The sequence below is a fragment of the Periplaneta americana genome, chromosome 2, assembly GCF_040183065.1.
Source record: "Periplaneta americana isolate PAMFEO1 chromosome 2, P.americana_PAMFEO1_priV1, whole genome shotgun sequence".
In the NCBI taxonomy this organism is placed as follows: Eukaryota; Metazoa; Arthropoda; class Insecta; order Blattodea; family Blattidae; genus Periplaneta; species Periplaneta americana.
Window position 1 is genome coordinate 194,294,070 of NC_091118.1, and position 14,050 is coordinate 194,308,119.

Below are 14,050 nucleotides of genomic sequence, written 5' to 3' on the forward strand. Positions count from 1 at the left end.
GATGTTATTGGATGTAAATGTAATTATTATAAACGGAGAACACAATCACGATAATACAAGAACTGTATCAAGTTTTCTAGCAATAATAATAATAATAATAATAATAATAATAATAATAATAATAATAATAATAATAATAATAATAATAATTGGTGTATCAATCTTTGCGTCTGTAACAGTTGTGTAGCATGATTATTCGTTTTATTATATTTTCTGTGACGTTATCTCTGTACTAATATTGTTACTAATCTACTCCTATATCAATAATATTTTGTAAAACGTTTCTACATTGTCGCAGTATATAGGCGGAACACTATGTATGGACCCATCATATATTATATGTGGTAAATCAAATATTGAATAATTATTAATTAGCAACAATAACTGTATATCGAAGTTTTTCATACTATTTTAGTTATAACTTCATGTTCCTGTTTTGGTACGTTCCATTGACTGTTCCATTAAACGTTTGTTATAAACGCAGAAAGTAAAGCCTTATTTTTACCGTGTGAGCAAAGTATATGTGTATCTTATCTGTCGCCTTCCATACAAGGTAAGACATGTCGGTGAGATGATCTTGTACTGTGCTTCTATTTATTATGAGCGTATCACGACCGATCGTATCTCACTCGAGGGTGCGACACTCGACCGAGTTCAAGCGAGCGATTTAACTCCAATGCAGCACTCTGTCACCTACCCTGTTCAACATCTACTTGGAGGATTTAGTGAAGAACTTTTCAGAACATGGGAGGAGTGATAGTAGGAGGAAGAAGAATAAAATGCATAAGATTTTCTAATATGGAGAAGGATGGAGCGTGTGAAATGGACAGACAGAGTAAGAAACGAAGCTGTGTTGGAAAGAGTGGATGAAGAAAGAATGATGCTGAAACTGATCAGAAAGAGGCGAAGGAATTGGCTGGGTCACTAGTTGAGAAGAAACTGCTTACTGAAGGATGCAGTGGAAGGAATGGTGAACGAGAGAAGAGTTCGTAGCAGAAGAAATCAGATGATAGACGATATTAAGATATGTGAACATATGCGGAGACAAACAGGAAGGCAGAAAATAGGAAAGACTGGAGAATGCTGGGTTTGCAGTGAAAGACATGCCCTTGGGCAGAACACTATGTATGTATATGTAATGGCAATGAAAGAATGGAATAAAATGGGTAACTTGAAATTATCCCGCCAAAACCCACACGATTTGTTCAGTCTTCGGACATCTATTTCTTCCCCTGCAATATCGCAATTAGACTACATGTCTTACACCTGTGCCGAAGAAGTTGTATAGAGAAAAGGAACAGCACAACGTCATTCGTTACTCTTCTGCTGTAACTTTGAACTTCGTATACCTATACAGTAATGAAAAAGTATAAAGACACTATAGTCTGAAATACAGTACCAGGCGGGGGTCTGACTAACTATACCGTATACTGAAATCTACCCAGAATATACACCTTAAAGTGTGGCCAGACCTTTAGCTTCTCATGCAGGCGGTCCGGGTTTGAGTCCCGGTCAGGCCTGGGATTTTTCATTGAAAAATTCATTGCATAATGCGATTATGTTTAGTTTTCAGTCTTCATGTTACCTATTTACAATGAATTAGGTACCGGTATTTTAGCTTATTATTATTATTATTATTATTATTATTATTATTATTATTATTATTATTATTATTATTATTATTATTATTGCTGTCGATTTAATCGACCTATCTTCACTTCAAAGTATTATTTTAGATAATCAAGCGGTTGGTATCTGTAGCACTTCCTCACTGCGGGACTTACGAAGATCTAATTTGTGGTATAGAATCGATACTGGAATTGAACGGGTTACATCAACTGCTTGTCAACGTGAATATGTTGGCAGAAAATCCACAAACTATTAGGGAAAACACGGAAATTTTACTTAAGAAGCGTTAAATTCATGTTTCTTCACAAGTATCTATCAAAGGTATCGAGGTTCGACGCAAAGAAGCAAAATTGTATAATTAATTACCAAGAGTTAGGAAATTCATGCATTTGCACATTATTTTTAAACACTATTATTCATATGTTGATAAATTATTTGTACGAATTACAAATTTTCTAGTGTCCTGAATGAATTTTATTGTGCATGCAACTAAAAATGGAATTGAAAAAAAAGGTAATAAAAGGCGTATAGAGCAAGCTACACTCGTTTTAGGAGCATTAAATTCAGTGTGGTGAGATAAAAATACCTCCAGAAAGACGAAAAAAGAAACCTTTTGGTAAATGTGATGGCATCGTTTTTAAGCCTATTTGTGAAGGTTGCAAACAAGACCTGCGATTTCCACTGAAAAAAGAGAGATTTTTTTTTACGGTTTCGGTATGTTTAGAGAGGCAACGTTCTGAATACATTACTGTTTTTATTCCAATTCGGTCATTTTCATGAGAAACAGTTTAGTAAAATCAGTATTTTCAGAGCTTTAACTAGTTTTCAGAACATGTGAGATTTGCTGATGATATGACGTTGTTAGCAGAAGAATCCGATACTAAGAGATATGTTAGCGAAGTTAAATGACAGCCGTGAGCAGTATGGGATGAAGATACACGTAGAAAAGACGACTACCATGGTTGTCGGAACAAAATTAAGAAGGTAACCGTGCGAATACTAAAATGAGGCAGTAGAACAAGTGGATAGTTTCAAATACTTGGGGTGTACTAAAAGCAGTAACACGAGCTGCTGCCAGCAAGTCAAAAGGAGGATAGCAATGGCAAAGGAAGCTTTTAATAGAAAAAGAAGCATCTGCGGACCTCCACAAAAAGAACTAAAGAAGAGACTAGTGAAGTGCTTTGTATGAAGTGTAGCATTGTGTGGAACAGAAACTTGGACATTAGAGAACGTGGAGAGAAGCGATTAGAAGTATTTGAAATGCGGATATGGAGAAGTATGGAACGTGTGAAATGGACAGACAGAATAACAAATAAAACAGTGTTGGAGAGAGTGTGTGAAGAAAGAATGATGCTAAAACTGATTAGGCAGAGAAAAAGGAATTGGTTGGGTCACTGGCTGAGAAGAATCTGCGTACTGAAGGATGCACTGGTAGGAATGATGAACGGGAGAAGAGTTCGGGGTAGAAGAAGATATGAGATGATAGACGACATTAAGATATATGGATCATATGAGGAAACAAAGAGGAAGGCAGCACTATGCACAGAGATAACATCCATCAAGTCCACACCTGTGTAGTAACGGTCAGCGCGTCTGGCCGCGAAACCAGGTGGCCCGGGTTCAATCCCGATCGGGGCAAGTCACCTGGTTGAGGTTTTTCCGGGGTTTTATCTCAACCCAATACGAGCAAATGCTGGGGAACTATCGGTGCTGGACCTCAGATTCATTTCACCGGCATTATCACCTTCATATCATACTTACTTACTTACTGGCTTTTAAGGAATCCGGAGGTTCATTGCCGCCCTCACATAAGCCCGCCATTGGTCCCTATCCTGAGCAAGATTAATCTATTCTCTATCATCATATCCCACCTCCCTCAAATCCATTTTAATATTATCCTCCTACCTACGTCTAGGTCTCCCTAAAGGTCTTTTTCTCTCCGGCCTCCCAACTAACACTCTATATGCATTTCTGGATTCGCTCATATGTGCTACATCCCCTGCCCATCTCAAACGTCTGGATTTAATGTTCCTAATTATGTCAGGTGAAGAATACAATGCGTGCAGTTTTGTGTTGTGTAACTTTCTCCATTCTCCTGTAACTTCAACCCTCTTAGCCCCAAATATTTTCCTAAGAACCTTATTCTCAAACACCCTTAACCTATGTTCCTCTCTCCAAGTGAGAGTCCAAGTTTCACAACCATAGAGAACAACAGGTAATATAACCGTTTTATAAATTCTAACTTTCAAATTTTTTGACAGCAGACTGGATGATAAAAGCTTCTCATCCGAATAATAACAGGCATTTCCCATATTTATTCTGTGTTTAATTTCCTCCCGAGTATCATTTATATATGTTAGTGTTGCTCCCAGGTATTTGAACTTCTCCACCTCTTCAAAAGATAAATTTCCAATTTTTATATTTCCATTTCGTACAATATTCTGATCACGAGACATAATCATATACTTTGTCTTTTCGGGATTTACTTCCAAACCTATCTCTTTTTTCTTGCTTCCAGTAAAATTCCCGTGTTTTCCCTAATCGTTTGTGGATTTTCTCCTAACATATTCACGTCGTCCGCATAGACAAGCAGCTGATGCAAACCGTTCAATTCCAAATCGTCTCTTCATATCAGAAGCTAAATGACCTGAGATGTTGATACAGCGTCGTAAAATAACCCAACAAAAAAAGAAAAAAATTTTGGTGCAGTAGTCCAGAATCACTCTATAATATATTGTCTCCCCATTTTGTAACCGGTAGAGATGATACCGGAGACATGGAGAAGTGCGTTACAACTGAGTTAAGGCTCACCCTCGACGGTGAGGTGGAACCAGGTGCCGTTGGGGCGCGTGCTGGGCGTCCTGTTGGGGAACAGCACGCTGCACTCGTACCAACCCCCGTCCGACTCGCGGATGTTGGTCAGGTTGATGGAGCCCTTCCCGTAGTGCGACTCCGGGGACACCAGGCTGATGCGCCCCGCATACGCCTCCGAGGTGGCGTGCACCCCGCCCTCGTACGACGAGAACACCTGCGTCCCCTGCAAAACCAACTCTGTTCAGTACGTTCGTTGTTCAAGTCTACAAAATCATTAATGTCATCAATTATTAGTAGCACTTAACAATTAAAAGTAGTGCTGTTGATCGATCAAAATATTTAATCGATTTAACTGTGTGAATTTAATCGATTAATCGAGTTTTGATCGATTTGAAAGAATATGTTTTAATATACTGTAATACACAATTATTGTTAAATTTAACTTGTGTTTGGTGATAAGCGTAAGTGTTAAATGTTTTATATCTGTATATCTTGCACACGTCCTGGGATCCTGTCCGAACGGCGAAGCTCTGCGAAACGCTAGACACCACCAAGTACGATCAATTATAGCCACTGCCCTTAAAGATGCCGATTACAACACCTTTGAAGAAGTACATGGTCTCTCCGTCACTGGCAGTACACGGCGCATAGATATAATAGCTTTCAAGGAATCTACAAGATCTGGATTCATAATTGATCCCACTGTGCGTTTCGAAACGGATGAGGAACAGCCAGCAGAAGTGGATAAGGAAAAAAAGAATATCTACAATCCTACCATTCCATATTACCTCCAAAATACCAGCAAAAAGAGCTTGAAGTAATCGAACTTCTGGTTGGAGCAAGAGGTACCGCTGCTCTCTTCATGAAAGATGTGTTTAAGAGGCTTGGAATACCTACATCTATTATTCCGATTGTAACCTTAGCTGCATTGAAAGGATCAATTGCTCTCCTGAAGAATCACCTATATTCGAAATCAAACTAAGTTCAGTAGCATTGTATCGTTATATTACAAAATACCTATTTTAATTACTTACTAACATATTTATTATGAGGTTTATAATTTATTGTGTAAATTTCTCTGGGAATTTTTGAGACAAACGTAATTAACAAAAAGTATGAAGAAGACTCACCTACTTAATACTGCTTGATCCATGATTTTAAACATGTGAATGCATTCACATGCTCCGAATTAAGTGCCGCTCTGCGTTTAGTAACAATATTTCCTGTATCACTAAATACGAAAAAAACTTTTTTTCTGTCAAGCACTTCTCCACAATTGTTCAGTTTAAATCCAAACGTTTCACCGAGTTTACCTCTTAAATTCTCATATGACATAATGGTGTTTACACTTTTCACAGACCACAGAAAACTGATGTCTTTTCTTTATCAAACTAAACACACAACCTTCATATACAAACTCAGTACAGAAACTGCAATTGCAAAAGTACAGCGGTCGAAACAGAAGACTGGCCCCTATTGTAATCGAATTACCAGATTTTTAAAAGAGAAGAAGATAGTTAGGCTACGCTCTCACTTGCACACAGTGTAGACATGGCTATTTTATAAGGGATGAGGGGGACGAATCCCAGAAAAGTACGTATTTCCTATGCTAGGAAGATGAGCTGGCAACAAGATGGAAGTTTTCTTGGAAAACCATAAAACTTAATAAGGGTTTCGCATTGCGTTTCAACTTTGAATAGAGGTAGACTAGGTCACTGTCCTCATATCTCTATCTCTTTCTGAAGTGTTTGTGCAAAGATTTTCCCTACGCTACCTGCTTTGCAGTTAGAAAATAAGAGTACTATTGTGCTTTTAAGTAAGCAATTTCCGAGAGAGGAATATTGTCGGAAGTTTTGGTATGAGTTTGTATTAACAAAGTAATAATTAATATCAACTACAACCGATTAATTTTAATCGACTCGATTATTCGATTAAATATTTTTTATCAATTATTCTTACAACAGAAATTGATCGATTAATGGATTATATTAATCGATTAAATCCTACAACACTAATTAAAAGACGAAGTTATTCCTATTACAGATCGTGGAGACCCAGAATGCAGTGTTAGCGGAAGGCTAACACTTCCACCATTTCTAGAGATCAGCATTAGTAGCAGTAAGGATGTTAGTCCTACGTGCTTGACGCCTCCTAGGAAATATTCCTGGTACTCAACTGTTAGAGCAGCAGTCGGCAAATGTAGGTACTTGTAGAATGCGACTTCTTAACCCTCTCCACCCTCTAGTTCATGTGCCAGCACGGTTGGTAACGTCTATAGTGGACGCAACATATCGTGAGATACTAAAACGTAACTTCACTATTTTCCCCCATCATAGCATACGAGGAGAATGAGCTAGACAGGCTTGCTGCGATCGATGTAGAGCGGCTGAAGGTATAAAATACCGACCACTGTGTTAGTCTGAATAAACCCCGAGATTATAACACAGCTGGAATGATGCTCAATTGAAAAAATCTGTGATCTCGTTGGAAAATGAACTTCAGACCTTCAGCTTTATGGCGTAACGAAAATTACATACAGGGCGAACCGTAAGAAATGTCATTAATTTCAGGAGGTTATTGTTTGAGATATTTCACACGAAAAAGTTTAATATAATTTTGCTCATTTTTGCTTCCTTTTCGAGATAAAAATTGTTTCATGTGAAACATTTCATAGCGTGTTCTGGGAAAGCCGTTGATTTAATTCCCAATATGCTCAGTCAGTTTAAGGGAGCAGTGTATTATGATAATAAATTACTGAAATAATGTTTATGTTTTTATTTCCTTTAAATGTACAGAAATTTGATCCGAACAAGTGTAACTTTTCGTTCTGCAAAGAAATTTTACAATGTTACATTTGTTCAGATCAAATTTCTGCACATTTAAATGACAAAACTAAAATTCTTTCTTTCTAAAGAATAAGCAGCCATGAATTAAATAATCATAGACAAAAGCTTAAGGTAGGGTGTCCCGAATCCCCTTAATGTTTATCATGAGTAAACGGAAGAACGTCACCAAAAACACAATTGCGTCCTTGTTCCCAAGCATCACTTTGGAATCTATATATTTAATTTGAACTGTGGCGGAAAATTTTATGAAAACTATACGTCCTGTGAGGTTGTGTGATGTTTCAATCGAAAGCTAACAATATTAATATTGCAGAAAAATCTAAATGGTTTGTAACGAAGTTCATAAAAAGCTTTACATTAAAAAAAAAAAAATATGTGCGACCGTCGCAACAGAGCGTCTACCGTAGGACATCTTGCAGTTCATTTCGTAGTGTTGTGCAGAGGGTCGTGGTTCACTTATTGGCTTTAAATATAGCCTACATTATTTTCATTTGAGTTATTAATAGAGCTGTGTTAGTGTTTTGAAGGACATGAATGGTGTCAGTAATGTGGGGCTATGGTTTAAATAATGAAATTTAAAACAATAAAACATCGAGTTTCCTTAAAACGATCAGAAATGTATTTATCAAAGCCTTCTGTACATGCGAGATGTTGACGTCACAATATCATGCTTTCCGAGACCTCGATAATAATGGTTTGTTCATCTTTCAACTGTCACATTGTTTTTTTCGTGTTTCAATATAAGTGTGTTTTTTATCTTGTATTACTTAATAGTACATTATGCAACGAGCCTATAATGATAGTAATTAAGAAGCGAGTATGGATGTTTATGAAACGAGCGCAAGCGAGTTTCATAATTTTCATACGAGCTTCTTAATTACCATTATAGGCGAGTTTCATACGACTTTTTATGCTCGACCATATTTCTAACTTGAAATTACCGGTATTCAGATGTATACATTTTATTTGTATCTGACAAGATCGGAAGTGACCTTGTTCTAGGTCGTGAATTGTGAGATGTGCGCAGACGCGAAAGTATTGATTTTTTTCCGAGGAACAATAATGTCATTGACCTTGATGTAATCCCGTTAAACTTGATAATATAATATTATAACCTTGCTTATTGAATTCGACATTGAAAAACGAGATGACAAATTGAATTTATTTTAATATTATTTACAATTAACGCTAATTATTATAGTAACAGAACATAACTTTCTGCGACAGTATTGGATTTCCAGCCTCCGTGACTTTTCGCTAATTCTCTTTCGATTGCATATGCGAGAATAATCGATACTTGTGGTTTTATAACGGTACAAAGCTGACTTGTCATTGGCTGAACACATGTAAGCTGAGTTATCATTGGCTGAAGACCTGTACTTTAATGAGTAGGTGTACTTTAATGACATGCATTAAAGGATTGCTACCAGGTGTATAATTAGTACATTTCGGCATGGTCGAGCATAAAATATAAAACCACTAGCGAGAGTTAACACAACTTAAATAAGCATATAATAACAGGAAAAAATGAACTCGAAAATCAACAGAAAAGTTTGTTGTATCGCAGACGACAGCAACAGCCGTGTTGACATTGTGTTGTGCATTATTAGTAGTAGGGGGGAGCCGAAGGTCTACGTAACTGCCGTTCTCTTCGAAATCTATATAAATAGAAATAGAACATTATTTCGTCATTTGTTTATTCGGCAATATGAGAAACTTGTCAGAAGTATACGAATCAATACAAGTTAATGAAATGGCCGTTTAAGGTGGTTTTGGTCTCTACTTTCAGGTCACGAATCTTTTCGATCGGACGATATTTCGCCCAATAAGATATTTCGGTCAATACCACATTACGGTGAAACGATACTCGAGTATCGTTTCGGTATCACGGACATGATGGTTATCCGATTATGTTGGCTGTATCGTAGCAGTATCATCATCCGATTGTGTTGTCTGCATCCTAGCAATGTAGACTACATCGTTCGTATTCGGTTTAGAGCAGGCCTGCACAAACAGCGCTCAACGAGCGCGCACTCCTTCGGAGCGGGAGAGCGGTGTTTATCGCTCGCCGAAACGGAGAGGAAGATACGTCAGAATGACATAGACTTGCTATAGGTAGAGGAGAGGGAAACGACCACTCAGTTATCTGGTGGAGTGCAGTGTGTAGGCCTATTCTCAGTAACTGTTTCACGTTGCTTACCTACTGCTACAGTACAGTATGGAGGAATCTAAAAGACGGAACGTAACATTTAACGATTTACAGCTCGAACTTATTGATCTTCAATGTGACCTAAGAGCTAAAGATCGTTTGAATAATACTACTAGCCTGGTTGAGTTTTACAAGACTAAACATTAGCAATATTATCCACGACTACCCAGGCTGGCTGTGAAAATGATTGCTATGTTTGGCTCAACATTTACATTTGCGAGCAACTGTTTTCTATAATCAACTTTAATAAAGGCAGACATCGAACATCTGTAACTGATGTTTCATTATGATCAGTAGGCTACTGTTCCTTTCAGCTGCCAACAGCATAAAACTTCGTTTTCATGTACTGATAAATAAAAATATAACAAAATGATATTGCAGATTTAAGTAGCTATAGAATTTCTATTACTTCTGTAAAATAAATATTTCTTTATTAATTAATAATAGTCCAAGATAGTTTTGCAAACACTGAACGAGAATTCATTTCATAAGCACTCGAAATAGTACTTCCTATTGTGTATATTTTGTACGAGATCACCCCTTCTTCCAGCCCACCCTTATACAGAGCGCAGCTAATACCTGCATTCCGCTCATGAGCTGTGAGCCGGATCGGAGAGCGCAAACCTTGTGCAGGCCTGGTTTAGAATTACTTTAATTCTCATTTCGTCACCACTTTTACAAAATCCTCAATTATAACAAAATATTACTATAGCGAAAATGGCACATAATTCAATGCAAGAAGAACAAGCAATGTTTATATTAAATGAATTGTTACCAATTTTACACGTGCAACAAACAGAAAGCCTGTCGTTACTGGCGTTGTGAGGACAGGAAACATGTAGATTTACAGCAAGATGTACTGGTCTTCATAGCATAGATATATTCGATGCTGGAACAGGGAAAGACAATCACCCTTCCGGGTGAACATTGAAGAAACTAATAGTGAAGATGATCACTAGACTTCGTGGAATTGCCACAAGAATCGTAAGGTTTACTGCGCACGCGGTATAGACTGTATGAGAAGGGGCGTGCAACGGATGGAGTATGCCTCTGATGTAAACACTGAGCAGTATACTGCGGTTACAATAAAACCTGTATCCCGCATTCAAGAAATATAATGAATGATCTTTGAAGTAGGAAACGTCTAAACATGTAAATACACAATTATTTTATAGTGAGATATATTAACTCTGTCACAATGTCTCTTTATATCACGCCGTCTAGCCACTCTTAAAGATTGTTTGCATATTTTACAACAAATGGCTTGTTCTTTAATACTAAAATACTTCCTACCAAACTCCTCTATAAACACACGCAATTCTGATATCGTGGCATGTTTGATTGAATTCTTGTCTGCACTAAACAAATGTTAAGCTTTGAATATTCCAACCATAGTAATGCAAAAACAAGTGCTTACATAGGTATACATTAGCTGTAGCTGCTCGATCTATTTGGACCGGTCACAACTCTTAACATGAACTGCTTATACTACGAGACCGGGCGGTAGCTGACCTCCTCTATACTACCGTACATCGGCAACCTGATTGCATGTTGAGTGTGGCAATTCAACGAAGTCTAATGATCACGAATAACTTATGTATATGCCACAAAAATTCTGTGTATTTATACCACAAAAATAAAATGCAGTAAAAAAAATTGTTTTCTTTTATTCTGACCGAAGAAATGAGTTACCGATTTCAGTGACCCAAATACAACTAATACTACTTTGAGCGGAAAAACGTGACCCAAAAGTCCGAGACCAAAGTATCTGTGACCCATACATACGAGGGGGATCCAGGAAATAACGACCGTTCGCGCATACCCGCCGCGCAGCTGACTCCCCTTCCTTGTTTGAAGGTCAACTGGCTTCCTTAACATGTGTTCTCATAATGTTGTGAGTACTGGTTGCAACAAGTCGCCATTGTGCATTTTGTGTTACTTCAAAATGAACGACGTGATTGATAATCCCGCCGACTGTGCGGTGAGGAGTGTGATTCGATTTTTGAATGCCCAACATTTGAAACCTGCAGAAATTTACCGGCAATTGAAAGAAGTGTATGGTGATACTGTAATGAATGAAAGGAATGTGAGAAAATGGTGCGAAATGTTCAACAATGGGCGAACAAATGTCCACGATAAAACTCGGTTGGAAAATCTTTGATCATCCGTTCTATAGTCCAGACCTTGCTCCTAGCGATTTTCACCTTTTCACTAAGCTGAAAGACTTTCTGGGTGGTACGCGTTTTGGAAGAGATGAAGAGTTGAAGAAGACAGTGAACACCTGGCTTAATGAACTGGCGGCAGAGGAGTATAATACAGGAATTCTAAAGCTAGTGAACAGATACGACAAATGTTTAAATGTAGGTGGTGATTATGTAGAGAAGTAAAGGAAGCTTCAGTTATGTAACAGACTTTATTTTTTCAAATAAATATATTTTTTTTAATTATTACAACAAAACGGTCGTTATTTCCTGGATCTCCCTCGTACATTGACCGAAAAACATTGACCAAAGTCGTTGAGAATGGAAATGGGAATGTAGACAATTTCAAGGAATAAAAATGAAAGAAAATTAATGACCATAAATGAAATGAACACTAAAATGTCAGATTCAATGAAATGGTTTCAACACAGGAAATGGATGCAATCTTAGTCGAATGATTCACAACAGTAAGATTCATAAGAAAGCATATGCCTAAAAATCTGATGAGAAACAAAACTTCAGAAAAAGAAAATGTTACAGGCCTACAGTTCAAATTTTGATGACGTGACACGGTGAGAGTAGAAGAAGGGAATGAATGGAACGAAGAAGAGAAGGAAAGGGCAAAATATCTGTAATAAGAACAGCTATTGAGTATCGAACGCCATGCAGTTATCGTTGAAAGTTACTGACTAATCACTAGGGAAAGGAAGTTCACGCATTTGCATATTTGTCTTCTATCGTTGTGTGGATATGCTGAAAGATTATGTACATGAATCACAAATTTCTGAATACAATAATATTACTTTCATTGTGCATAAAAGTGCATATTTTGCCTTTATTTATAAAAGCATCATATGTTAACATTTATGCAGGGAAACTGAATATTATGTATGCTTATTCGCCTTTCCCTCATTTTTAAAAGTGTGTAACCTCGTAAACACGACTAATCAGCGGCGGTTCCTCTATATGAGCACAGGAGGACGTGAACACCTTAAAAATCAACAATAATCATACGTATTACTGTATTAATATTATTACAAGTACATCTATTATTTTCCAATGCACAATGACGTTCCTACATTTTTCGTCTCGAGAGAATGTCCCGTTCGTGTGTCGTGTGTCTTTAAATCTCCATTGGACAGGTTGAGGTTGACAGTATCTCGCACAATTTTTCTGTAGCAGGGTGAAATAGCCTGAGGCGAGAATATTTTCTGGTTTGTTACAATGGTTACAACAGCTCTGGCTCGCACAGGTCTTAACGTGCTAGTGACAGAGAAAGAGAGATGCTCCATCTCTCTTGGGTCTGGCATCCTGTTCCTTTCTCCCTCTTTCCTCATTTTCTCTCTTTACTTTTTCTTTTCAAAATACCATTATGCGCGGGGGCTGATTCTGTTGTCTTTTGTTCAGCAGAGTAAGGAAAATACAAGCTGTATTGGTGCATATTGAGAGTTGAAACGGTATATAACATTTCAAGTTTGGAAACGGACGTGTGTGAAATTGTATGTTAAATTAAAAGAGGATTAAAACATTCCTCCGTAACACTATGACAGAAGACCGATTAAGTACATTGGCTATGTTGGCAGTGGAAAAAAAAAAAAAAAAACGTGTTAACAAGATTAGAGACTTCAATAATAAAGTTATTGATAAGTTTGCATCTCTCAAAACTAGGCGCATGGAATTTCTCTACAAATAAATCCAGATCTTCAACACCACTTATACAACAGCAGTGAAGATGAGTCCTATGAATTAATTTTACTCTACTCTTGTTTAATGGTTTTAATTTTGGTTTATATCCGTAGATTTGGTGCATGAATATTAGAACTCGTTTACCTCTGACGTGTGATTCAGCTATACGAGAATATATCAGTGTGTTCATTACTCATATTTTTTGTGAACACCCATTCAAGAAAGGCACGAGCCGCCACTGCGACTAATTTATGTTTATGAATTTTGAACGTAACGATGCCGCCCTCATAGGGAGCCTCTCAAGTTAGCAATTGGTATTCCTTTACTGCAGTCTTTAGCAGATTTCGATAGAACAATATACAGTTTAACATCAGTTCCAGGAAATGTAGGAGATAAAGTGAACGAGAAAACAGCAAATATTCTTTCCAAAAAACCCTGGCTATTACCAACTTGAAGAAATTCAAGATATTCTCGAAGGAAAAACACCCCAAAAACCAACAAAATTTTCTATAGAACAGCTCACAGCTTTTGCGCAAGCCCCTCTTACTTCTTGTATCGTAGAACGAAGTTTTTCGCGCTACAAAGCTATGCTGAGAGACAACAGGCGAAGAATGACAACAGAAAACATACGTCACTGCTTAGTTGTGAACTGTAACAGCATAAAT

At 37.4% G+C, this 14,050-nt stretch overlaps 1 protein-coding gene across 1 annotated transcript in view; it reads right to left on the reverse strand.

Annotated features, from left to right (window-relative positions):
- The window catches only part of bdl (borderless), a 191,576-nt gene that overhangs the window by 87,582 nt on the left and 89,944 nt on the right, over positions 1-14,050 (reverse strand). Inside the window, 1 exon segment of the mRNA XM_069819236.1 lies at positions 4,441-4,666. Coding sequence (XP_069675337.1) covers positions 4,441-4,666 — 226 coding nt within the window.